This window comes from Nilaparvata lugens, chromosome 11 (genome assembly GCF_014356525.2).
Source record: "Nilaparvata lugens isolate BPH chromosome 11, ASM1435652v1, whole genome shotgun sequence".
Taxonomy (NCBI): Eukaryota; Metazoa; Arthropoda; class Insecta; order Hemiptera; family Delphacidae; genus Nilaparvata; species Nilaparvata lugens.
This window is the reverse complement of record NC_052514.1, coordinates 13,197,555-13,224,240: the sequence shown is the minus strand read 5'-3', so window position 1 is coordinate 13,224,240 and position 26,686 is coordinate 13,197,555. Positions and strand designations below refer to the sequence as shown.

At 33.9% G+C, this 26,686-nt stretch overlaps 1 protein-coding gene across 2 annotated transcripts; it reads left to right on the top strand.

The window, feature by feature from the left end:
- The first annotated feature begins 747 nt into the window (after positions 1–747).
- LOC111054888 (tubulin-specific chaperone cofactor E-like protein) lies at positions 748–26,527 on the top strand. Of its 2 annotated transcripts, none has more exons than XM_039437619.1 (8): positions 748–922; positions 8,556–8,838; positions 11,754–11,932; positions 12,800–12,909; positions 15,065–15,420; positions 16,827–16,996; positions 19,544–19,763; positions 22,300–26,527. In XM_039437619.1, exons 2-8 carry the CDS (start codon positions 8,569–8,571, stop codon positions 22,426–22,428), a joined length of 1,434 nt encoding a protein of 477 aa, XP_039293553.1. In that variant the 5' UTR covers positions 748–922; positions 8,556–8,568; the 3' UTR covers positions 22,429–26,527. The 2 variants fall into 2 exon arrangements, with proteins under 2 accessions (XP_039293553.1, XP_039293554.1); XM_039437620.1 differs by lacking the exon at positions 748–922 and adding an exon at positions 7,590–7,743.
- The last annotated feature ends 159 nt before the right edge of the window (positions 26,528–26,686 follow it).

The following is a 26,686-nucleotide window of genomic DNA, read 5'->3' as shown; positions in this document are numbered from 1 at the left end:
TGCCTTTATGTCATATACCGTCGACACAAACTTATGAAATTTATGAAAAGCTAGATAGCTTGAATAGTGATCTGATATTTGTTACACGTTTTTATTCTAAGACATAATATGTCTTGTAGACTAATTTTTAATGTTTCTTCAATCGGCAGGAAAACTTTGGTTTTTCAAAGTTATCTTACTCCCTTATTTTGGGGTATTTCCAGAAATCAAGATAAATAACCTACCAAATTTCCTACACGAATACAGTGTAAGTTGTATTATAATAGCTAGAGTACTTACGTACTGTATAGTACATTACCTGTTCGTTTTTACCGTATAATTATATGATAATAGAAAGCTTTATTAAAAACAGCCATAACTACCTTGTTTTCGGATATTTTCGAAAACGGGACTTACGCTTTAAAGAATTTGGGGTCGCTGAATCCAAATCCAAAATCAGAAATCTTCTATCTATATTTTTAAGGAAGTTAGACTTTGAGAAAAAAGTGATGAGTCATACTTTTTGGAAACGGCGGCGTAGTTGTTAGATCTTGCCTCTGCTTGCCTCGAGGGGAAAAGACGTGACAAAACGAGGTTCCTGGATAGGAGTCACCATGTGAAAGACACGATTTGACTCAATGTACTTCGACAAAAAAACGAGAACACTGTTCAGTGTTCAAGTTGCACGTCTCCTATCGTGTGAAAGAGGCCTTTCTGTTCAACTCTGTTCTTCTCTACTGAACTTCTACCCGTTCTGCTCTTTCGTAGGCTTATGGAATGACCTTGTTAGCGCACTAGCGCTACCAGCGGTGGCTTTTGGAACTAGCCAGTCTCAGCTGCTTCATAGCGTCATTGTCAGTGTGTTGTAAACAAAGCAGAGTGTCGGAGTACAGGGCTCCTAAATAAATGTCTCTACGTTGGAAATTCTTAGTTGATCATTAAAGTGAGTCAAAAATCTCTCATGAATATCTAAAATCTATTTCAAATCTGTGTCATTTCGTACAAATCGTTGTCATTTACGTTCAGTTTCTCTAGGGTCCATTTAAAAGTTAAATGGACATACCTCTACAGTGTAGTGCGTAGTACGTCAATACTCTGCATTGATTTCTATGTTTTGTTTCTGTGTTCTTCAATCAACTTCTCCAGTTTCTGTTCCTGATCAGTGTTAGTTTTGTGTTGTCATCTAATTATTTATAAGTGATCTGTGTTATATTGTTGTTGTGTTCAGTTCCAGCTGATTATTGGAAAATGTTGTGATTGCTGTGTTGTGTTGTGAATCAGCTGTAGTGAAAGTATGTTGTAGTAAACAAAGGGTTATACTCTGTTGCGGTTGTGTGTTCTGTGTGCAGTGTTGTTTGCTGGAGAATTATTTTTGATCTTTGTTGAACTTTTGTGACAAATTTGAGGATTAACATGAGTGATGGATGAGTTTTAAGCCTTTGAAATAAATTAAGTGATTGAATTTTTCGTAACGAATGGAGTACGGTACCTACTTCGTGACATTGAAGGATAAATTTTACGAATTTTCTCTGCAATTATTTGAAAAATTCCAATTTCAATCAATTTGAAAGATGAAAGACCTTAAAATCCAACAGTTTTATTTTCTGATCAATTTTTTAGTTTCTGATATATTCTCGTGAGAATTATTTGGATAATAGTCTTCCAAGTCTACACTAAAATTTGGGATTCGTATTTAGTAGATGTAGGTAATCAACACTTTGAATGATGGATAGAGTTTCCATATTTCCCACGCTGAATTAATAAAACGTTTACAACTTTTAAGACAGGAGTAGCCTAAATAAAAAACATTCTCATTCTCTGTCTCGTTTTCACTTCTCAAGGGAAAATTTCAGTGATCGGGTAAGGAGTTGTTGGGAAAAATTATAATAAATGGGCTTTCCAAAGTGATCTTGAAATGTTCAATTTATAAAAATAATACGTTAACAATTCAACACAATTGAAAATACAAGTAATAAATGTGAACTATGAAGGACATTCTTGGATATAGAGATCGAGATAGTTTGATAGCGATCCAGAAATTAAGCGACTATGTGCGAGTTTTATTGTTGAAGAATTAAAACTTGGCTCCTTCCCAAGATTTTCCTCTTTATAGGATCGGGGAAAAGGATTGTCTGATGTTTGCTTGACACAGCTGTTCTCTTCATAAACAATTAGTATGCATTGAAAAGCAAGTGTAGGTTTGAAAATAACCCACAATAAAAGATAAATCAAAATTCCTAGTTAGGTGAAGACTCATAAAACATGTTATTGATGATAAATAAATAGTGCTTGAAACCGATTTTAGTTATCTTAACAATATTATTATGTTATTTTCTCTGTGGAAAATAAATTTTGTCCATCAATTTTAAAGGAGATTGAAATATTTATTTTCAGTTTTCCATGTTCCATGATCGAGAAAATTTGATCTTTATAAACAATGTTGTTGAAAAAAATATATATGTTTAAAAAATATATGTAGGCTAAAAAATATATTATTTTTTTAAAAAATGTTTTAAAAAAATATATTAAATTAATAGTCTAAAAATTCATTTGAATAAATTTATTCGATAATTCACTTGGCAAGCTAGGACAAAAAAGGACTTGACAAGCTATATAAATCTCACATTCACAAATTTCGCAATGCTCAGTAGCGTGAAAATTGTTGTAATGATTGTTCTTCACAACCAATTAGCGCGTCCGCGCTATCTAGCAATGAAAAATGCAACTAACGCTCAATTAGTTCTAAATCTTCCGCCAGGTAGCAGAAACGTGTCTGATAAGACTCCAGCTCCAGCCGAGATCATAAAGCCAGTCTGGTTTGGTAGCTTCATAGGTGCATGACTTCCCGAAAATAGAGACAGAGCTTTTGTTTTTGACTGTAACTTTGTTTAGACTCGAGCTACAGAATAAATTCAGATGCAATTAAAATCAAAATGAAATGCTCTACAATTCTGGTTCAGTACTATTCTCCAATTAAATTGATGTTTCCCGAGTTATGGCCTTTGAAACAAACACATCTATCTCAAAAAGTGGTATTTTTGAAAGGATTTTTGCAATTAAAAATTTGAAGAATGGCGTGAGTGATTTAAATGTTTCCCATTGTGATAAAAATAAAATTTTGTGTAACTTTTTTCAGTACAATTTTTCGAATAGAATCACTGTTTTCGAGTGATAAGGATTTAAATACTGAAACAAAAGATTCCTTATTCAAGAATAGGAATTATTTAATGATGAACTGATAAATTTAAATTATAAGTATTTGATCTATCAAATTTGGAAGGGGATTTAAATTTTGATGAAGATGGAAATTTCTATTAAATGGAAGCTTATAAACAGCCAGTATCATACTCTTGAACTCAATAGTCTTATCACATCCAATTAAATAGATCAACGAAACAATGTTGTCAAAATTAATCACAGCACATAAAGTCTTAACTAGCCTGTAAAATATCATGCATTTTAATCAATTACTGAATTAGTTTGATTCAATAATAATTGAACTAGTCCATGTTGGTTATCAACATTGACCTACCAATGTGAATACGATACTTTAACGAGAAGTAGGCTACCTAAACTTTAACATTAGCATTGTGATGACATTGCTACTACTCTCTGAGAGAAATAAACTGAATAGGCTAAAGGAAAAAACACTCTTGAACGATAATTTTGTTCGTGTAGTACCAGATAAATATAATGTTATACGGTACGGTAATAAAATATATTATATGAGTACGGAATGGTCATGGTCAAAGACGAGTAGCCTAGATATCCCCTCACAAATAAATTAACTTCCCAATACAGGATTAAAATAATCGTATCAGAATTGAAAAGCTCCAGAATGAAGATTTAGCAAACTAAACACTCTAGTGTCTAGTATAGCCAGATTCACTTTCGACTGACAACATTTCCTTTCAATAGCATTAAAGCTTCCGATTCAATGCAGACATTTCAAAGTGAATCCTACTGCGGTCATTATTCCAATTCAATCAATGCTTATGATTCTCACGTTACTATCATTATCGAAGGTCAAAAAGTTCATAGAGGAGAGATTAGTATACGATATAGTTGACCCACATTTTAGAATTGAACAGTTGTGTCTCTATTTTTACAACAGATTCCCTTTACAACCAGATCTCTATTCTTTCTTCCCCCTTTCCTCTTCTTTTTTGTTTTTATCCTCTTGAACGGCCTCTGTGAGGCAACACGTAAGTTAGTGTGTTCTTCCGTCCATTCAGCTATTTAGGTTAAATCCACGCGTTGCGTTGGGGACTGAGCGATTTTGTATGGCTGCCAAAATTCCACTCTCAACTAAAAAACAGACTGAAATAGCAATCCATATTTCAATCAAACAGCAGGCCCTAATTGATTTGGCTACTAATTTATAGAACGTGAAATAGATTCTCGGTTGATTGATGAGGCTTTTTCCAGTAAGATATTCTATGATTATATACAGTAGTGAACAATTTTAAATTCAAGTGGAGATTTGAGCTGGAGAATTTTTGATAGATTTATTGATCTATTTGTCGTAAAGGAACCTAATAATAATAATAATAATGTCTCTGGTCGAGGTACAACACGACCAGAGGAGTTTATTCAAATTATAGACATGTTTACAAAAAGCATATAAGCTACAATTATTTACAAAGTATTAATACAATTGGTTGATTACTTGCTGATCTAAGAAAATGTGGCCCGCACTATATATGAATATGTGTCGGGATACCACTAATTTTGCTATTGTTTAAGATTTTATGCCAAGAGTTAAAAATTCTAATAAAGATACATTTTGCGAGTCAGTAGAGGTTCATTAAAACCAAATTTCTATACACAAATTTAAAAAAGAAAATTAATTGATAACCTATGATGTAGAAATTTTATAAAAAATTAACATAAAAAACATTTATAATACTCATGGGTAAAAATCATTATAATGAAGAAAATGAGAATGAAACAGTATGGAAAATTTTTCATAGAACTAATTATTGTTCTCCATGATTGATTGATTCTATTGGACAGGAGCCAGTTTTTTGTTTTCGATTTGAATGAATTGATTGGAACTGTTTCTTTAATAGCTATTGGCAGTTTACCTAAGTTTTCAAGTTAGTCAAAAATAGCCGAATAATGGATCTACCTATTCTCTATGATCGAAGTCGAGTAAATTAGATGGAATGACAGAATACGCAATACTAAAAAGATGTTATCTTCAATTTATAATTGACGAAAAATAAATCAACCAAGATAACTAGCTTTTGGTTTTATTCATTTGCGATATTATAATGATAAAAGTGAAATATATCCAAAAATGTTTTTCTATCTATAATGAGATTCACTTGAACCTTAAGCCTTGGCTGAATGAGAAGCAGCCAATTCATTTATAATGGATGCTGACAATTTTTAGGGAATCTCGTAATTTTTCAGTTTTTTCTCGTAATTTTTAGTGAAACTCGTTACTAATTTTCAATTAATTGAGTGAAATATCTCCTCAACTTTTTCATTAAAATCTTCAAACCCTACTAGGCTACAAGTGTTTTAGTTGAATGTCATTCGCTTCTTAATTGGTGCATTTCCTGAATGCAGTTCGTCAATGGAATGCATTTGGAAAGTGCATAGTCGTCAGTGCCAAGGTGCATTGGATGCAATTTGTGTGTGACATTTCAAGTGATGCGTGAACTGAACCAATATAGATTACCTACTGCGTTGAAGTTTCGCCAACTATTCACTCTTCAGCTGATGATGTACTGTTGAAAAAGTAAAGAGTATTAACTTCCTCTTATCATTGCTTCTTATAAGGCGATTCATCGAAATTTGTGATTCATTTTTTTTTCATTTTTCATCCCACTGACCACCTATGAAAGAGGTATACGGATTTGTCAATTATATTCTAAGTCGTCAATCTTTGCATTTCATAATGCAAAAAGAATTCCTCACTGGAATAAGGACAAACCTGCAACAACTCCTCCCTCACGTTAATTCTAAACTTCTCACCTGTGAGAGCCTTAACGCGTGTTGGCAATGAATTATAAATCCGAATTCCTGCACTCTTTATGAATCTTCATTCATACTATTCATCTATTCATTATAGTTCAGTCAATATAGACATAAAAAAGGGGGTGTGCTTGCAATTTATATTGTAGTTCTGATTTTTTAATATACTATCTGGGTACATAAGAGAAGTCCAGAACCAATTTCTTCATGCAAAATTTCCTTGTGCTAGATACAGAGTGGCCCAAAAACCTCGTATTTTCGGCTCATTCTCCAGTTTTCAGCTTTTTTTGCCAAATCTCGTAATCAGACAGAAAAATTTGTTTCCGCCTTTTTTTAGATTATAAAATTCTGAATGAAATGAGATCATTCGGAACTCTCTATCTCCAATGAGTACTGAGTTATGATTTTTCAAAAATGAGTGAAATTTGAAGAAAAATATAAATTTTGATGAATTTTAGTTTTTGATCAACAATATCTCCCAATTGTTACCATTCAGATGTATAATTCAAAATCCCTCTGGGCGTATTGATATTCCGCTCAGAGACATAAGTTCTTGAGATTATGTTCTATGAGAATCACCCGTTCTTCATTTCAGTATTTCCTAGTGGAGAGGCGCGCTCAAGGACACTTATAACTTTTTACACAATGCTCAGATTTCATCGTTCTACACTTCATTCTTCTCGGCTCGTCAAGGCGGTCCAAGATCATGCATCATAAGTCAAATTCGGTCGAAAAATGGATCTAATCTAAAAAAAAGGCGAGAACAATTTTTTCTGTCCGATTACGAGATTTGGCAGAAAAAGCTGAAAACTGGAAAATGAGCCAAAAATACGGGGTTTTACGGCCACTCTGTATCTAGCACAAGGAAATTTTGCATGAAGAAATTGGTTCTGGACTTCTCTTATGTACCCAAATAATATATTAAAAAATCAGAACTACAATATATAAATTGCATGCAATAATTGCATGCAACATGTATATAGTGACTATGACTCTCGACAAAAATGTCGTCTCTGAGGTTTTGTCTATATCTGGTATTGTATGAGTGGAACAAATCTCCTGTATTGAACCTATCTTTATTCCTATCAATAAAACAAAGAGCCTCCAAAATATATACACCTGGTAGTGAGAGAATCTTTAACTCTTTGAAATCATCTCTGCAACTTGCTCTAATAGATTCACCCACCATCACTCTAACCGCCCACTTTTGAATCCTAAATATATGTATTACATGAGTTGAATTGCCCCAAAATATAACACCGTATGAAAGAAGAGAATGGAACACATCAAAATAAACTCTTCTAAGCGTTCCTGTATCTAGCAATTTTTTCACGTTCCAAGTTTTAAGAACAAATACTGCCGAGTTGAGTTGCTTTTTAGTTGGTCTAAATGAGATCGCCAGGAGAGTTCAGAGACCATTACTACTCCAAGTACCTTTGCCTCGTTTACTGAACCTATGTTACCATCTCTCGTATCCAATACTGCTTCCCGAGCCGTGCTGAATGGAATCTGCATAGTCTTATTGTAATTCAGTACCAACATATTTAAGGCCTGCCATTCTTCTAGTTTTTGAAGAGCTCTTCTACTTTCAGATTCCATGTCATGCTGACTGTTACTTTTCAATAAAATACTCTCATCATCAGCGTATAAAACACAGTGTGCTGGTTCAAGGTGTGGTGGCAAGTCGTTAATATATAGAAGGTAAAGCAAAGGACCAAAGACTGATCCCTGAGGGACCCCACTCCTCGCCTGTAACCATTCCGACTGATACACAAAAGGGTGAGATTGTATTTCCACCCGCTGATATCTCTCATCAAAGTATGATACAAACCACTTGAGAACCTTGCCTTCAAAACCATATAATTTCATTTTTTCAGTAAAATTTCACTGTTCACTCGAAAGTTTTGGAATGATATTTTTCTCGGGTCACTCCCGTGTTTCGGATGGACACGTTAAGTCGTTGGTCCCGGGTGCCTAAAAAGCAGTCATTAGATCATGTCAGAGGCCCTGAAATTGACCAGTTGCGACCTGAAAACTCTGACACTAGACCTGAGCCAGCCAGGTCACTCGATATTATTATTAAATGATTTTTTACAATTGAAAAAGAGATAACGTATATTATTGAATAACTATTTTGCTCATACTAGTGATTATTATTCTTAAGCCCGGGTTTACGTACGTGTAACCGCAGTAAAATGACGTCATCCGATCTTCGTAACTCATACTAATCTGGAATAATTAAATTTATAATTCAACACATAATAAATTCAACCTTAGCTACATCTTAAGGTGCGTACAAATATACGCGCCGCGAACACGCGAATTTCACTTTTCATCAGCTGATTATAAGTACAGCTGATCTGTATTTGTACAGAATCGGTAAGATACAGATATAAAAAGCTTGGCGTCAGCTGATTAAAAGTGAATTGCTCTTGTTCGCAGCGCGTAAATCTGTACACACCTTTAGAATAAACAATCAAGATTGTTCATACTAATCTTGATTTTTTCTATGGCTAGGCTACATGTAAAACTAGTTTAGCATTGAACGTAGATGGTTCATATGACCCTAAATGGATTGACTCTTTTTTCAGATCAAATGAAGACATGCCATCGTTGTTGGAGGCGATAGAATGCAAGTACGGCGAGGTGGAGGCCTTGACCGGTAACGGGCCGCTGACGGCCGATCTGCCTGTGGCGATTTATGTGCCGAAGAAGTCGCCGCGACGCTGCATTCCCTCGCTGCTGGTGCTCAATGACTTGGGCATCGACTCTGCCGGCGCCGGCCGGAGTGAGGGCAGGGAGGTGCTCGAGGACAAATGTCAGAGGGTCGAGGAGTTGGATCTGGCGCAGAATAATCTCAACAGTTGGGCTGAGGTAAGAAGTCATAGTATCTATTTATTTAAAACCGTAACGTATTTCAAGTTTCTAGTTACGGTTAGGCTCAACTCACACTTACGCGACTCAGGTCGAGAAGAAACTCGACTCTAGTCGAGAGCATGTGTTTTCAAATGGTGACATCGCGGAGACTAGAATCAACCGGTCTGAGTGTCACCATTTGGAAACATATGCTCTCGACTAGAGTCGAGTCTCTTCTCGACCTGAGTCGCGTAAGTGTGAGTTGAGCCTTACAGTATATCTTTCTTTTTCTGATAAAATACTTTGTATCCACTAAGATAGTAGGCCTATCCTTCTTTTTCTTCTCCTCATGCTTTCTCTTTTCTCTCATTTTATGCTCTTCTACTTCTCTTTTCTCTCATTCCATGCTCTTCTACTTCTCCTCATGCTTCGCTTTTCTCTCATTCCATGCTCTTCTACTTCTCCTCATCCTTCTCCTCCTTCTCATGCTTCCCTTCATCAATCTCCTTCTTTTCCTCATCCTTTTCCTTCTTCTCCTCATCCTTCTCCTTCTTCTCCTCATCCTTCTCTTTCTTCCCATTCTATGCTCTTCTCCTTCTTCTTCTCATCCATCTTATTCTATGCTCGCCTCCTTCCTCTCCTTCCTCTCCTTCTTCACCTCATCCTAATCTTCCAATTCATTCTATGTTTTTCCTCCTTCTTCTACTGTGTTATCCTTGTCCTAAACCTTGTCTTTTCTCTCCTAGATCTTGTACATTTCACTTGTTGTTCTTCTTTTTCCACTTGCTCTACTGATCTTCATTAAACTTACTCCTTTTCGTTCTTCTTCTCCTCCTGCTCCTCCTCCATCTCCGTCACTTCCTTCTTCTCTTTCTCCTTTTTTTGTTCCTTCTACATCTCCTATACTCATACTTTTACTGATTTTCATACTTTTTCCTTACTCTTCTTATACATGCTTTTCTGTATTCTTCTTCTTTTCCCACCTTCTTGTTGTTCCTCTCCTCCTTCTCACATTCACCAGTACTTATCTAACTTGCAGGGCAGATCTAACTTATGTCTGCTAGTGTTTGCCATCAGATATAGGTACGTAGTTTAATAATATCTCTCTTTTCCTACCTTCTTGTTGTTCCTCTCCCCCTTCTCCTATCTTGATATATTTCACTTTCAAGCACCCAAAGTTAGCGCCAAACATAAAAACCATGAATATTGATATTTCTGGAACTATAATACATGATATTATTAAAAACCGTAAATATCGATGTTTCTGGAACTATATCCGATATTATAAAAACCCGAATCTGATAAATATCATATATAGTTCCAGAAACATCGATATGTTTTACATTACGGTTTTTTATGTTTAACTTTGGGTTCTTGAAAGTGGAATATATCAAGATAGGAGAAGGGGGGAGAGGAACAACAAGAAGGTAGGGAAACAAGAGATATTATTAAGTTAGAACTACCCTGCAAGTTAGATAAGTACTGGTGAATGCTGATGCTTGAGTAGATAAAATGTACCATCCTATCAATCAGTAGTATCATCAAGACAAACGCACACATCAACAGACGGAACTATGTAGACATACGGAGGAAAAATCCCTCCCCAGGGGTTCGAAAGTTGCAACGCACACAGAGGGGTTCGTCTTTCTGCATACGACTATCTGTAACCCACTTTCAAGTATTTTGAATGCATGTCACTTTAAATGCATTGCAAGACACTTCTAATGCACTTTGAAGTAAATTCTTGCAATTTCAAGTACTTGAATGCACTCTTAATTGTCATACTTCACTAATTGTATTTTATTTATTTGATAGAGTAAACAATACAGTAGTCGGAAAAGAAAAAACAGGCTATTGCCCAAAACTTCTTCAATTTCCTAATTTTGCTTAAATTGTCCAACTATTATGTAGGTTATGTCCATTTCAATTTATACACTGACTAAATCATCAATCTGAATATATAAATCAGAATAAAACAAACAATTTTAAATTTAGATAGATTAATGATAAAACTTCCGTAAAAACATAAAACAAACTTCAAATTTACAAAATAATTCTATAAAACACATCAATTTTGAGCTCGAGAATATCACGTTCACCATGACAACAGATAATTGAGTGATAATAATTGTATTCACTCATCCAAATCAGTATAATTTACCTTTTAGTAATCAATGAAGTTCACAGTTTATACACTTTAGCCATTATCAAGACGTTCTCATTCAATATGGATATCTACCACTTCTCCTTCACAACTTCACAGGAAAGTTGACCATTTTTGTGATAATAATTGTATTCACTCATCCAAATCAGTATAATTTACCTTTTAGTAATCAATAAAGTTCACAGTTTATACACTTTAGCCATTATCAAGTCGTTCTCATCCAATATGGATATCTACCACTTCTCCATCACAACTTCACAGAAAAGTTGACCATTTTTGTGATAATAATATTGTATTCACTCATCCAAATCAGTATAATTTACCTTTTAGTAATCAATGAAGTTCACAGTTTATACACTTTAGCCATTATCAAGTCGTTTTCATTCCACTTGGATATCTATCACTTCTCCATCACAACTTCACAGAAAAGTTGACCATTTTTGTGATAATAATTGTATTCACTCATCCAAATCAGTATAATTTACCTTTTAGTAATCAATGAAGTTCACAGTTTATACACTTAAGCCATTATCAAGTCGTTCTCATTCAATATGGATATCTACCACTTCTCCATCACAACTTCACAGGAAAGTTGACCATTTTTGTGATAATAATTGTATTCACTCATCCAAATCAGTATAATTTACCTTTTAGTAATCAATGAAGTTCACAGTTTATACACTTTAGCCATTATCAAGTCGTTTTCATTCCACTTGGATATCTATCACTTCTCCAACACAGAAAAGTTTTACCATTTTTCTTGTTGTAGGTAATGAACATTTTGACGAGCATGCCTCGCCTGAAGTTCGCCAACTTGAGTTTCAACGCGCTGAGTGAGTGCTTGAGTCACAGCTCACTGCAGGACTTCCCCCACCTCAGGAATCTGGTGCTCAACTCCACCAACATTGAGTGGGCCAGCGTTCGCAAGCTACTCTCACACCTTCCAAAGTCAGTAATCATTCAGCAGTTTATTTGTATTTAATCGTTTACTTTATTGTATCCATGTTTTTTACATTGATCAGCTCTTGTACAAATATGTTCAAATTATTTTGGATTAAAAACAGTGAAGCGAAAATGTGGAAAGTGACAAAACTTTATTTCGAACTTATTCTATAAAACTGTTAACTGTTATGTAATTCCAGAATTGGGAGAAGAATATTACATGGTTGGCCTGTTTTTCCTCTCCCAATATAATTTTGATTATTAGTAGTTATTGTGAAAATGATTGAATAAATAAGTAAATTATATACTTATAATTCATTCAACAAATTTATTTTCAGTCCCTGTATTCATTAGGTCAATCTACCATGCTTATTCGTGTTTATAGTTTCTTTTGTAAAAGCAATTCACACTATTCATAGCTATTTGTTAGTTGACTAGTCAGTATGATATCAAATTGACAGTACAAATACATTATTATATAGGGACGGGAATTCCTCAAATCTGTTTGTCTGTTTGATCAAAATGTTTTGATGATTCGCGATAATAAACACAAATAACAAAAATTTTAAATATTGGACAATTGTTAATACACCCATATACACCCATAGTAACATTGAAATACATTTTGATTTTTATGTAGTCTATTAAATTGGCATCTATTTGAACTTCAGATCCCATCTGTAATTCGAACACGGAGCAAACAAAATAAACAGTATGAGATGAATTACATCTATTTACGACCATAGAAAAGTCTTTGTATCTTAAAAAAATAATTAATCTTGTGTCATTGAATCATTTACTGAAAAAAATATTGGAAGTCTTGTGGGGCTCTTTTTTCGTATCATCTGAACTTGTATTTTTGTATTGTTTCAGTTTGGAAGAACTACATTTAAGTAAGAACGAAATGAGCTCCGTCGAATTGGAGAATCCACTTACTGATGAATGCGTCAAGCACAATAACATCAAAAGTTTACACTTCACAGGTTAGTCTTTGCTGTAGATTAGTATCAACTATGATTCAAATATATCCAATACAAATCTCTCTATTTTCTCAGAATATTTGTGATCGTTGTCATTTTCTGATAAGAACAGAGAATTTTGGAAGGACGCGTTTTCAATTTTTTTTGTTTATTTATACTAGACACACAAATGTTATGTAATTCCAGAATTGGGAGAAGAATATTACATGGTTGGCCTGTTTTTCCTCTCCCAATATAATTTTGATTATTAGTAGTTATTGTAAAATTGATTGAATAAATAAGTAAATTATATACTTATAATTCATTCAACAAATTTATTTTCAGTCCTGTATTCATTAGGTCAATCTACCATGCTTATTCGTGTTTATAGTTTCTTTTGTAAAAGCAATTCACACTATTCATAGCTATTTGTTAGTTGACTAGTCAGTATGATATCAAATTGACAGTACAAATACATTATTATATAAGGACGGGAATTCCTCAAATCTGTTTGTCTGTTTGATCAAAATGTTTTGATAATTAATAATTTGCGATACTGGTAACAAACACAAATAACAAAAAGTTAAAATATTGGACAATTGGTAATTCACCCAAATACACCCATAGTAACATTGAAATACATTTTGATTTTTATGTATTAAATTGGCATTGTGAACTTCAGATCCCATCTGTAATTCGAACACGGAGAAAACAAAATAAACAGTATGAGATGAATTACATCTATTTACGAAGTCTTTGTATCTTAAAAAAATAATTAATCTTGTGTCATTGAATCATTTACTGAAAAAAATATTGGAAGTCTTGTGGGGTTCTTTTTACGTATCATCTGAACTTGTATTTTTGTATTGTTTCAGTTTGGAAGAACTACATTTAAGTAAGAACGAAATGAGCTCCGTCGAATTGGAGAATCCACTTACTGATGAATGCGTCAAGCACAATAACATCAAAAGTTTACACTTCACAGGTTAGTCTTTGCTGTAGATTAGTATTCACAATGATTCAAATATATCCAATACAAATCTCTCTATTTTCTCAGAATATTTTGTGATCGTTGTCATTTTCTGATAAGAACAGAGAATTTTGGAAGGACGCGTTTTCAATTTTTTTGTTTATTTATACTAGACACACAAATGTTGTGGAATTTCATTTCAAATGAAAATCATTTCATTTTAAATCATTGTAGCGGAATCAATAAAGCATATAACTTGTATTGTGACTCATAACTCTATCTTCTGATATAAAGTATAATGCATCCTTGAACAGACTATTCAAGCAAAGTCCTAAACTCATGTGGATGATTATTCCTTCATTAAAAAGAATGAAAGACTTCAGAATTAATTTCTCCAGGAATTTGATACAGATTTTCTGTTCAATTACAGTATCTAACCTGTATTTTAAAAGGTTATTATTCCCCTCACTCGATGTACTACAGTATTTGTTAATCCTACTCTACTCATAATGTGAGCAATGTTATCATTTTTCCACTCAATGAAAAATTAGTTAATCTAACTATACACACAATGTGAATAATGTTATTATTCCCCCACTCAATTCCCAATTTGTTAATCTAGCTATCAATATTCTACACTGGCATTCAAATTCTGAGATTGAGGAGGTCTAATTATAGGTTGGAAAATAGCCTGTAATTTGAAATTTTATTATTTTTCCACTCAATGCACAATTAAATAACCTGTAATTTGAAATTTTATTATTTTTCCACTCAATGCACAATTGTTCAATCAAGCTCGCAATCTTGTACAGCAAACCCAATCACCCTCTCTCAGGCATTTTACTTCTGAGATTAGGGAGGTCTAATTACAGCATTTAAATAGCCTGTAAATATAATTATTTATCCATCCACTGTACAATTTATTAATTCAACTCTACACATAATGTGAATAATGTTATTATTTCTCCACTCAATGTACAATTAGTCAATCCAACTCTCAATCTTGTATAGGAAACTCAATCACACACTGGCATTCAAATTCTGAGATTAGGGAGGTACAATACAGGATCGAAAATGTATTTTGAAATGTTTTTATTTCACCACTCAATGTACAATTTGTTAACCCAACTATTCACACATAAGGAGAACAATTCTATTATTTATCCACACAATGCACAATTTATTAATCTAACTTTCAATTTTCTACAGGAAACCCAATCACCCACTGGCGTGAAATCTGCAAACTGGGTGAAGCATTCCCGCAACTAGAGTCCCTGGTTCTAGCCCACTGTCCCCTCTCCTCGCTCGATCCGTGCGCTCCTATTGCCGACAGTTCACCCTCCAGTTCGCCAAACTGTTCGCCGAACTGTTCGCCCGGAGGTTACTCACGAACAGAGAGCGAATGCGAGGGAAGTGAGAAGCGCGATTCGCCGCATGAGCCGTTCAGGCAATTGGGGTTCATCAACCTAAATCACACCCTGTTGTCTTCGTGGGAGGATGTGGAGCGATTAGGGAAGTTTCCTGCGCTGCATAGTTTGCGCATACTCAATTGCCCGCTGTTTGAGGTGGGTCAAACTCATTCATTTGATTCATTGATATGTATTGGCACAATTTCCAGAATGATTCTAATTCATTTAATGAATTTATTTGATGAATTCATTCATTTAATGAATTAATTAGCTGATGAATTCATCCATGTTATGATTTAATTTGAAGCATTTCATTCATTTAATGAATTAATTTGATAAATTCATGCATTTAATTTAGTGAATGAATGATTCAATTGTTTGCTGTTTGCGTTCTTAAGGCAACATTTATCCTCCTCAACTACAACAAATGTTTAAGGGTCGCATTGCAGATTCAAATTCATATTTATTTGGTGAAATATATGATCCCTATTAGATCTCGAGTTGAAGTATCATATATTTCATGAATTATGGCCATCAAAGACCATTGATCAAAGATTCAACCATGTTTATAATCATACATTTGAAAATGGCTGTCATGAGTTGAAATATGTTCTGCATTAATAAAATTTAGAATATGAAAGGGTACAGTATGATTTTTATATTATTTTGATAAAAAGGAAAAGTCATCTAACAATAATCAAACATTGATCAAACAGTATATTCGACTGTGTAATAAGGTGTTGGTGCAGTAATTCTTCATGCCATTCAATTAATCAATTTATTCAATTCATTGAACTCCTTACTCCTGAACTCTCTGGTCGCAGAACTTAAATTATTTGTTCATTCATTAAATGTCTCATTCATTTTTATCATCCAGTTTATAAAATGCATTTTCCTTGGTGACCAAATTCGAGATTGATCATTAAAAAATTCATAATATATCATAAAATTTAAAGATTAATCTCGTGAATGAATCTGAGATTAATTGTATTTTCTTGTATTTCTATGTTTCCAGTTTGGAAGAATAGCTAAGGGCCGAAACACACGAGGAGTTTTGTCAGATGAGTCGGCATGGCACAACATGATAGGAAGCTCTCCAATCGTGTGATTTTATTTATTTATTAGAGCAAACAATACAATAGTCGGTAAAGAAAAAACAGGCTATTGCCCAAAAATGATTGGGTTGACATATCGAGAATCAGATAATTTGAGAGCTTCCTATCCTGTCGTGCAAGAATTTATCCTCCGAATCTCATGGATTTATCTCTTACCGAATTTGAAATGTTCTGTCCCAAAAATTTGAACTTTAGGCGCTCATATCTCATAAAGCAATGATCGGAAAAAAAAGTTTTTCTGAGAAAACTTTTTTATTTTGATAGCTTGATGATTTACAAATCGGAAAACTTTGAAAAATATCACCAGTAGAAAGTTTATTTTTAGCCTTTGCACAGCCTTAAGAAATACTGAACTTGATTACGGTATATTAAAGTGAGAAGTTAGCTAGTAAGAATGAACTTGATATAGAATTAAATAGTTTGAACATTGTTGATTTGTTGTTGCAGTACCCGCAAGAGTACACAGAACACGAGCGACGATGGTTATTGGTTGCCAGGCTGCCCAACATACAGACCCTGAACGGCGGAGGGGTGATCGGGGCAGAGGAGAGGGAGGATGCTGAGAGGGCTTTCATCAGGTACTACATGGACAAACCTGAGAGTGATCGACCTGAACGGTAAGACGCAACCGTATTCATAAACACCTTATATAAAGCTACCCTGATATTGTCTTTTTTCTTTAGGGCTACTTTTAATATAAATAAAAATACTAGTAGTTCTGCGAACAGTAGACCTCGCTCATGAATAGCCTACAACTTCCAAACTAATGAGAAAGGCCATTAAGAAAGTACAGTATATTGTGAGATTTATCCATGACATCTATTATTTTCTCATTTGAAAGTGCTAAAGACATTGTTTCCAGGGACACCGGACTTATAAATGTCTCTCAAGGAGGTACCTTCATATCGTCCCCATATTTACAATATTACAAATTTTCTAACAATTAATTATAAGAAATTGGTCAACTGACAGAAAAATTGAATATGCAGTAGGCAATTTAGACTATGAATCGTCTCACAGACGATAGTGAGACGGAAATGATTCTAAATAACATGGGTTTGTTGGTGACAATGACAGGAGGTTGCTAATAATGTTTTTCATGAAAAGTGGATTCAATGTTATGTCGGCTTGTTATGCCTATGCAGAATGTTTATGCTCACAAGTCAGTTTCCGATCTCATACTAAAGCGAAAACAAGAGCTAACTAACTAAGCTGTGATGTCTCCGGCCGGTTCGGTAGGTCTAGAAACTATTCATCTATGAAACAGGGAAATATCGTGTTGAAAAGGGAAGAAGAAAATGGTGCAATAAAGTGAGAAGTTTTCTTCAATTAATAAATACAGTATGATTTGGAGCGGCTCAGACGTTTCAAGGTTCACCGCTGACAACTCTTGTCCTCTATCGATAGCATTCCAACAATACCATTCATTCAATACAGCACATTTTAGAGCGGCACAATGTATATTCAATTTATATTAAAACCGGAGCTCTTATCAAAAATCGTTACACATACGTTTCTGCGCCTTGTTTCAAAGAACTTGTATACCAAATTTCATCCAAATCGGACAAGAACTGCGACTGTAACTGCGGTACAAACAAACAAACAGACAAAAGCCGATCGAGTCGAAACTAAGACCTCAGCTTCGCTTCGGTCAATAAATCTCAGTACCCTTTCAAATCATTTTGTCACAACATGTTTCGGACATATTTTCAAGTGGAAATGACATTAATGTCCGAAACATGTTGTGACAAAATGATTTGAAAGGGTACTCAGATATTTATATTTTTATTCCCTGATATTGTATGAAATGTTTGTTCAATTGTTTTTGGTATCTAGTGAAATAAAATAGTTTTTATTCGCCTGTAGGTATATTGTGTATCTACTTGAATAGGCGTTTCAATTCGATTTTTGATTTGTCGAGTAGCCAATGAATGATTATTTTTGGTGAATACTGCTGTACTCAAACCCCCATTGACATTATTGTGAATAGAATACAATGACTTTTTCATTTGATGACGTGGCGAAGTTCGGACAGGAATGTCCACTCTACCACTTAATAACATCGTTGGCAAAAAATACAATACAATAGATGAGTGAATTGAACAATGGATGAATGAATGGAAAAATTCATTTTTTTGGCTGGCCGCTATGGCTTTGTATAAAATGAGCACTGCTATCCAGAGATTGTCAGTTTGGTGTAAGGGTTAGCATTCCTGACCGGCAATTAGGAAGTACTGGGTTCGATTCCCGGGCTGACAAATATTTTTTTAAAATAGTAGCGCTCATCGAATTTCCATCTAGCTGTTTACCCTGCTGTCAATATTTGCAGTAGTAGAAGTCTTTGGGGTGAATTACAGCATTTAATTTTGGATTTTCGTTCAGAAATAATTAATGAAAAAATTGTAAGGTGAAATAAAAACGATGTTGTCAGTTCCACTTTCCACATAATTTATTTGAGCCAAACTCACGTTTCAATGCACTAAGGCATCTTCTTCAGTGGTCTTTTTTGGTTGAGACCACTAAAGATAATGCCTTAGTGCATTGAAACTTAAGTTTGGCTCAAATAAATTATGTGGAAAGTGGAACTGACAACATCGTTTTTATTTCACCGTAATATGGAGAAATTCCACATATATTATCTCTGTTCATTGTGTAAATTGAAAAAACCTTTTCTCCTTATTTCTTCTTTTATTATGTCTTATGAACCAATTTCATTGGCCAATACATTAATAAGGGCCGGTTTCCGGGACCGGGATTTAACTAAGTTCTAGACTTTAAACAGCTGGAGTCAGAAAATTATTGGCTTTCCGAAACGGGGCGTAGTCGCAGGTCCATGTTTACATAAAAATTTCGAAAATCTAGAAAATTTTACACAAAATAAAATAAAGAGGAAATAGTGTAAAGTTTCAGCTATTTTGAATTATTTAGGAATGTTTCATTTCGTCAAGGAAAAACGTTTCCAATTAATTATTATAGAAATGGGAAAATGAAGATTATCATACAAACTGCGACTACGTCCTGGCTTTCGGAAAGCCAGTTTTCTGACTCCAGCTGTTTGGAGTCTGGAACTTAGCTAAATCTCGAGCTCGGAAACCGGCCCTAAATCATGTGTTCAACTAATTTGTTGATGATCAAATATTAAATGAATGAATTCGGTGTTTCAGTTACACAGATTTGGTAGCAATCCACGGCAAACTAGACCCACTGGTGAGCATTGACCTGCGACCTGAGAGCAGAGTGAAGGTGTTGGTGACATTTCCCCAGGAGAACATGGCCGAGGAGCGACAAATCAACGTCTACCAGACTGTCAACGAGCTCAAGCAGAAGTTGGAGGCCTTCGCCAAGATACCTTGTGCTAAGATGAGGCTGTTCTACGTCGATCAGGTGAGGATTGACTAAATTCCAAGTAGATTAGATAGGATGATAGAACAAATGTGATTCCAATCAGAGCTCTAGTTTTAGGCTCAACTCACACTTAAGCAACTCAGGTCGAGAAGAGACTCGACTTTAGTCGAGAGCATGTGTTTTTAAATGGTGACGTCGCGGAGACTAGAATCGACTGGTCTGAGTGTCACCATTTGGAAACACATGCTCTCTATTAGAGTCGAGTCACTTCTCAACCTGAGCCGCGTAAGTGTGAGTTGAGCCTAAGGTTCTGCAAAACGCTAAAAATCTTTTATTTTCATTGGTGATATTTTTCAAAGTTTTTGATTCAGATAATATTATCAAATATCAGATGATATCTTATGATATTGTCACTTGATACTATCAAGTTATCAAAATAAAAGACGCTTCTAAGGGATGTTCTTCTCTAATTATCACTTTTGGAGACATGAGTGCTTGAAGTTTAAATTTTTGTAACAGGTAATTCCAAATTCATTGAGAATTAAAGCTGGATTCGCTCACAGCAGTGGTAGTGAACAGTGAAAATATAATTTACTTAAGTTCTTATGGTATTATTCATATTGTATGTATTATTCATATTATTCAGTATTATCAATTGGCTGGGCTGAATGGAAATAGTCCAATTAGAAATCGTGTTAATTATATTTTCACTGTTAACTCTACATTGTCCCTGTTGTGTCTTGTGTGCGAATCCAGCTTTATTCATGATATTGTGAGGATAGATTCTTCACGGTATTGTTGATTTTGATAAAGAGGAATTTCCCTTATAATATCAACTTTTGAGAGTTATTGTATTTTCAAAAAAATGGCAAATTAAGTAATGTAACAATTCAAACACCCCGCTCTCATAGGTTATTAATTATTAGAATAGCGGAGTCATCACTCAGGCCACCAAATTGGACTTTTGAACCGGTGAGCTGAGAGAGTGATGACCGCGTAGAGGCGAAACTGGAGAGAGAACGTTCCGAGGCGCGCTGGCTAGAGGAAGGTTGTGCGTGATATAGTGAGATGTAGTTTTAGTAATGTGATTGAGGAGTGATTATGTTTAGAGAGAGAGAGAGAGAGAGAGAGAGAGAGAGAGAGAGGAGAGAGAGAGAGAGAGAGAGAGAGAGAGAGAGAGAGAGAGAGAGAGAGTGTGTTAGATGTTTGTTATGGGATTTTTTCAATAGAGTGAGATTGTTTCGGTGAATTTGCGTATTTATTTAATAATAGTATCCTATGTAGCAGGGCCCAGGACCCTAAAAACCAGGTGGCAGAAGCGCTATTGCAGAGCACTGTCATGCTCGCCACGCACGCCACAGTAATTTTGAGACATTTTTTAATAATAGAAAAACGTTTTTACCAATCAATATTTTTAGAAAAAAACCTTTATTTCATCACCAATACCATGAAGAATGTATGATCTAGTCTCAATGCTAGCCTGCTATTTATTTTTTGCTATATTATCGTATATTATTATGCATAATATTCTAATGATGGATTGAAAATGAAGATGCTCAAAGAAACACGAGGTTCTAGAAGATTGAGTCTACACGATGGAGTCTAGAAGATTGTCAGCTATCAAATCTAATCTACTCGTACAAATGAAATACAAAATATACCTGTTAAATAGTTTCATTACCCACCATTGTACTGAGCAAATAATGTGATACTCTTTCTAACCAGACTGTGTCATTCCATCCCACATGGTCATTAGCTCTTTCATTTTGCAGATCTACATTAGATATTATATTACAAATGCCTTTTTTAAAATACTCTGGATTGTGTTGTAAAGAAAGCTTGCCTACTCTGCTCATTGTATTCCATGATTGTTTATTGTAAGTTAATTATTATGATATATACAGAGAGGGAGAAAAGTCCGAGAACGGCTTAATATCTCATACACAAAAGTAATTTGATGGTGGGTGTGATTGGGGATCCTACTCGAATTAAAAATACTACTCTACTATGACTTTAAAAATCTTGTCCGCCATCTTGGATCCGCCATATTGAATGCAACTTTATTTTTTAAATAGGAAGGTTGTCTTACGATACATGATTTCAATAAGTAATTTCAAGACAAAATGAATGGCGAAAACCGCACATCGATATCTAAAACCATTTCGAAGATATTCTCATTATTATAACCATGCAAATCAGAAATGAAATACAAATAAGTGGTATTGATTAATAATGTGAATATCTTCCAAACGGTTTGAGATATCGATGTGCGGTTTTCATTATTCATTTTTTCTTTAAATTCCGTATAGAAATCATGTATAGCATGATCACCTTCCTATATAAAAAAAAGTTGCATCCAATATGACGGATCCAAGATGGCGGACAAGATTTTTAAAGTCATAGTAAAGTAGCCTAGTATTTTCAATTTGAGTAGGATTCCCAATCACACCCACCGTCAAAATACCTTTGTGTATGAGATATTAAGCCGTTTTCGGACTTTTCACCCACTCTGTATATTTTCCTAATACATTGTCAATATAATTTATTGTGAATTATGCTATTGTATGTTTTCCAGGACATGAAAACCATCACCGGCCCTGAAGAAATGAAATACCCCAACAAACAGCTGTACAGCTACAACATTAGCAGCGGAGACGAAATCATAGTTAGTTCGAAATTCGAAAAGACTACTAGTTTGAAGTGAGCGCCGTGGGAGTTGTGTAGCGAAGCACGGGTATGGTACATGGTTTATTCAGAAAGTGAGCGGTAGAAGAAGTCCTGTTGCGAAGCACGGGCTCAGTTGGTTGAGGGTCTTGACTTGTAACGTGGGGGAAATTGTGTAAAATAGGTTGGAAAACCGTAGGTAGATTTGGAAATGGTTTGTTGTGATTTGTTATAGGCTAATAACGTGAGGAGTTGAAGGATTCATGTAGCGAGGCACGTGTAAGATAGATATTGTTTTTTCGAAGTATTTGGCGAGCATATTGTATGGTGAGGTTCGTTTCAACCTGTCAGCATTGGTTGTATGGGAAGTATTGAGTATTATCTACTCAAATTCAAATTAAAAATAATTTATTTTGCCATAAAATAATACAGATTGATAAAATACTAACTTACAAAATGGCACTACCGGCAAAGAAAAACTTGTGCGCCGGCAGTGAGTTTGAACAACTAGGTACAGAAAACATGTCAATCTACTATACATATCATCTACTGTATTTATAATAATAATATCGAGTAACCTGGCTGGCTCAGGTCTGGTGTCAGAGTTTTCAGGTCGCAACTGATCAATTTCAGGTCGCGAATGATCAATTTCAGGGCCTCTGACATGACCTAACGACTTCTTTTGAGGCAGCCGGGACCGACGACGACTCAACGTGTTCATCCAAAACACGGGACTGGCCCGAGAAAAGTATAATGAACGAATGTTACAGATTTGAAAGTAAATCTCACTACAGGCAAGAGCTTGTTAAGAATATGATTTGTTTGAATATTGGATAAATTTTTCGCGAAGCACGGGTTAGTGAAGAAATTGTTCCCGTCTTTACAGTGGAAAATACAATTCTCGAAAAACAAGGGCTATGAAGAAATTTATAGATGATTATGGTACAGTGAGATTAATTTTAAACTGTCAGTATATCTCATAAAACCATCAATGCTGAATCAACCAATTTTTTTCCTTCAATCCGTCATTATATGGTTTGCATTGATATTTTTTAAAAGGAATGCTCTGACAGTTTGAAGTAAATGGGTGGAATTAATGCTTTTCATAATGAATGCTGACAATTGAAAGTGAATCTTACTATAGCAAGATGGAATCTGACAATCGTGATTACTTTTTATCAGAAACATTAAATTTCAATCCTGAAATTTGTTCAGGAATTTAGAGAGTCTAACATCCAAGAGCTCATTCATTAATTGTTTGAGTTTTGGCTGAAAGTCAAGGGAATCGTGTAGCCTAAAACAGAGGTTTAAAGGTGTGATTTAATGTTAGAAAGGAGAATGATAAATATGCTAAAAAGTTCATGAAACAAGGATTTCTTTGGAAGTTTGAGGAATCGTGAAGTCAAGCACGAGGGTTTAAAGGAGCTATATTCATTTTGTGGAAGGTAATAATGACAACAGTAATGAAAATAATAAGAGAAACATTTAATTTTTCTGGTTTTATTCTATTAAACTCTCAATTCGTTTTTACTGATTGAAGGATTGGTTATTTATAAATACATTACAAAGAAAGTTGAAATTCTTTTCTAGAGTCAGAACCAGTATTGTGATTGTATTAATAATATATTCATCCATCTACTCTCATCCTGACAATTGTATAACAACTACAGTAGCTTAATACATGAAGTTCTAAAGATAAACTCATATTAAATTAAGTCAATAAATTTTGTGTGGCACATATGAATTCTCGGGGAAAATGTGTGAGTTTGTTTATGGATTTTAAACTGTCTTAATCATAATTGAAGAAAGTTTGAAGCTATCTGATGGGCTACTTTCATCATTAATTACTAATCTGGCTCAAAATTTTGTTTTTTCCTAAATAAGTACCTATTTCAAGACTTGTTTATGTCGAGAGTAATGGCCACAGTTGAATTCAGAAATTGTTAAAGTAGCCCGAGTTATATTATATGAAGTAGAAGTGATTAAATATAAATCTAAAGTCAATAATTTGCTACCGTACATCGTTTTTGTTTTTATTAATACAGTTCCCTTACAAAATGAAGAGGCAGCTATTATTGTTGAAATTGTTGTGTTATTTGATATTATTCTAAAGTTTTGTTCTATCAATCTTTCACCTTCATTTTGTTGTAGTCGACTATTTTATTGAAATTGTTGTGTTATTTGATATTATTCCATAGTTTTGTTCTAATAATTTTTCACCTTTATTTTGTTGTAGTCGACTATTTTATTTGTTAAATCTTTAACAAAATACTCCACATAAAACCAAGGCAGCTCAAAAGTATTTACAGACTGATATTTTGATTCTCTGCCATTAAGTCATCTTAAAATTATTCATGTATCATATTAAATCTAATAATACATTTTACAAAGAATTCTGGACTTCCAAGGACACAATAATTAACTAGTGATAAAACTGCAAAACTATTATTGAAAATAAGTTTGAGAATTCTGTGATATCCAAAATACTATTGGTCTAATAGCCCTATATAAAACTTTTTTTGGAAATTGGTTTTATTTTATTCCATTCAATAATAAAATAAAATTATAGTCATGCATTTAACATGAAAGATTGAAAATTGTCTGTTAAGAATTGTTCAGGGTGATACTAAATTTGAAGACATTCAATTTTCAGGGTTTTAATTATTGTATTCTTAAACAATTCATTGAAAATATGAATAATTTCTTGATACGAGCTCATCAATATGCTGTTTTTATATGTATTAAATTAATGAAAAATATGATTTTTGAAGAGTCCGGTATGATTGTGAATCCTTTGGCTTGAGATGAAGATAAAATAATGTGATTGCAGATTTCTCCTCTCAATGGTAAGATGGAAATTCAGATTAGTTGACTATTATGAAAATGAAATCTTCAAATGAAACATTTCATGAAATGGAATAAAAAATATTCAATTGATATTTTCAATGTTTGTTGGAAACTTTTTAGGATTATTTTAATCCCATATGAATCGAGGGAAATCCTAGAATACTATTAATCTCGCTGCTGTAATATAAATACATTTATGTGATGTTTAATTTGAAGAATAGAATATTATGAATTGTTACTTCCATATCAATGAAGTCAGTAATTGATGTAATAATTTCTAGTGTATTAATTTTGTGTAAAAATGTGTATAGTTTAGTAAGTTTCATGGTAATTTTTAGGCTTAGTTGATTTGCTAAACTAATTTGCAAATGTTGTATGAATGGATAGTGTGTTTGTGAGACTATAAAATAGTTTTTAAAACGAATAATTTACTGTCAAACAGTCAAATTATTGCAGCTAATTTAACTTTTTGTCAAGACTGTACTAGTTAGTGTAGGAGCACACCTTACAGCTTTATTTACTAAAAATAAATTTAGAGTACAGTAATTGAAAATTATTATTAGAAGACAGTCGCTTCCTCTAAAATCGAAGATATTATGCTTCTCATATAAATATTCAACAGTTGAAACACTTGATCAATAATCACTTATTCGACACTTAATCAATCTGCTAGATAAATTCCAACCACTATGAATTTTATCTGTGTAACCGATTTTTTACTGTTTCAAAAATAAAAACAGCAATCTATAGATCCTTTTATTGACTTGAAATATTGTTAAGTATATTTTGGAAACAAAATCAGCAATATATAAATCCCTTTTTGACTCAAATGATAAACTCCTAGGGAGAAGTAATGTTATAAAATTTGTAAAAAATTCACTATGACAAAGTTTTTGTTAAGACTTGATTCAATTACAAGTGCCAATGTCATAATTGTTACATACTTGTGTAACATACTATGCTACATGCTGATATGAATTATTGTGTTCATATTCTCCTCCAGCTATGTCCATATCAGCGTCATGTCTTTCATCTTGCATTTCTCATCGCAAATTTATAGGATCAACATTTTTAACGCATGCCTTCTATGTGCCTCTCCTTACCAACAAATGAGGCATGCATGTCTTTCACGATAAATTTATAAATTTTGGTGGACATAGCTGAATCTGGGGATTTCTGAGAATAAAAACTGGGTCTAAACTAGATACTTAACTGAATTATTGTCATATTTTTGTAATGTTTTAGCCGATAACACGTCATCACTGATAATAAATTTCTTTTTTGGATTTTTATGCATTTTGATTTCTTGAAACCAAAAATATTTCTCAATTCCTTAATAATATTCTCTGTGTGTTGTAGCTTTCAGCTCTCAAAATGGAACTGTTGATAATACTTTGATAGTCCAGTCAAAGAAGGGTTACAGAGGGAAAATTTGGACGACTTTTTTGACC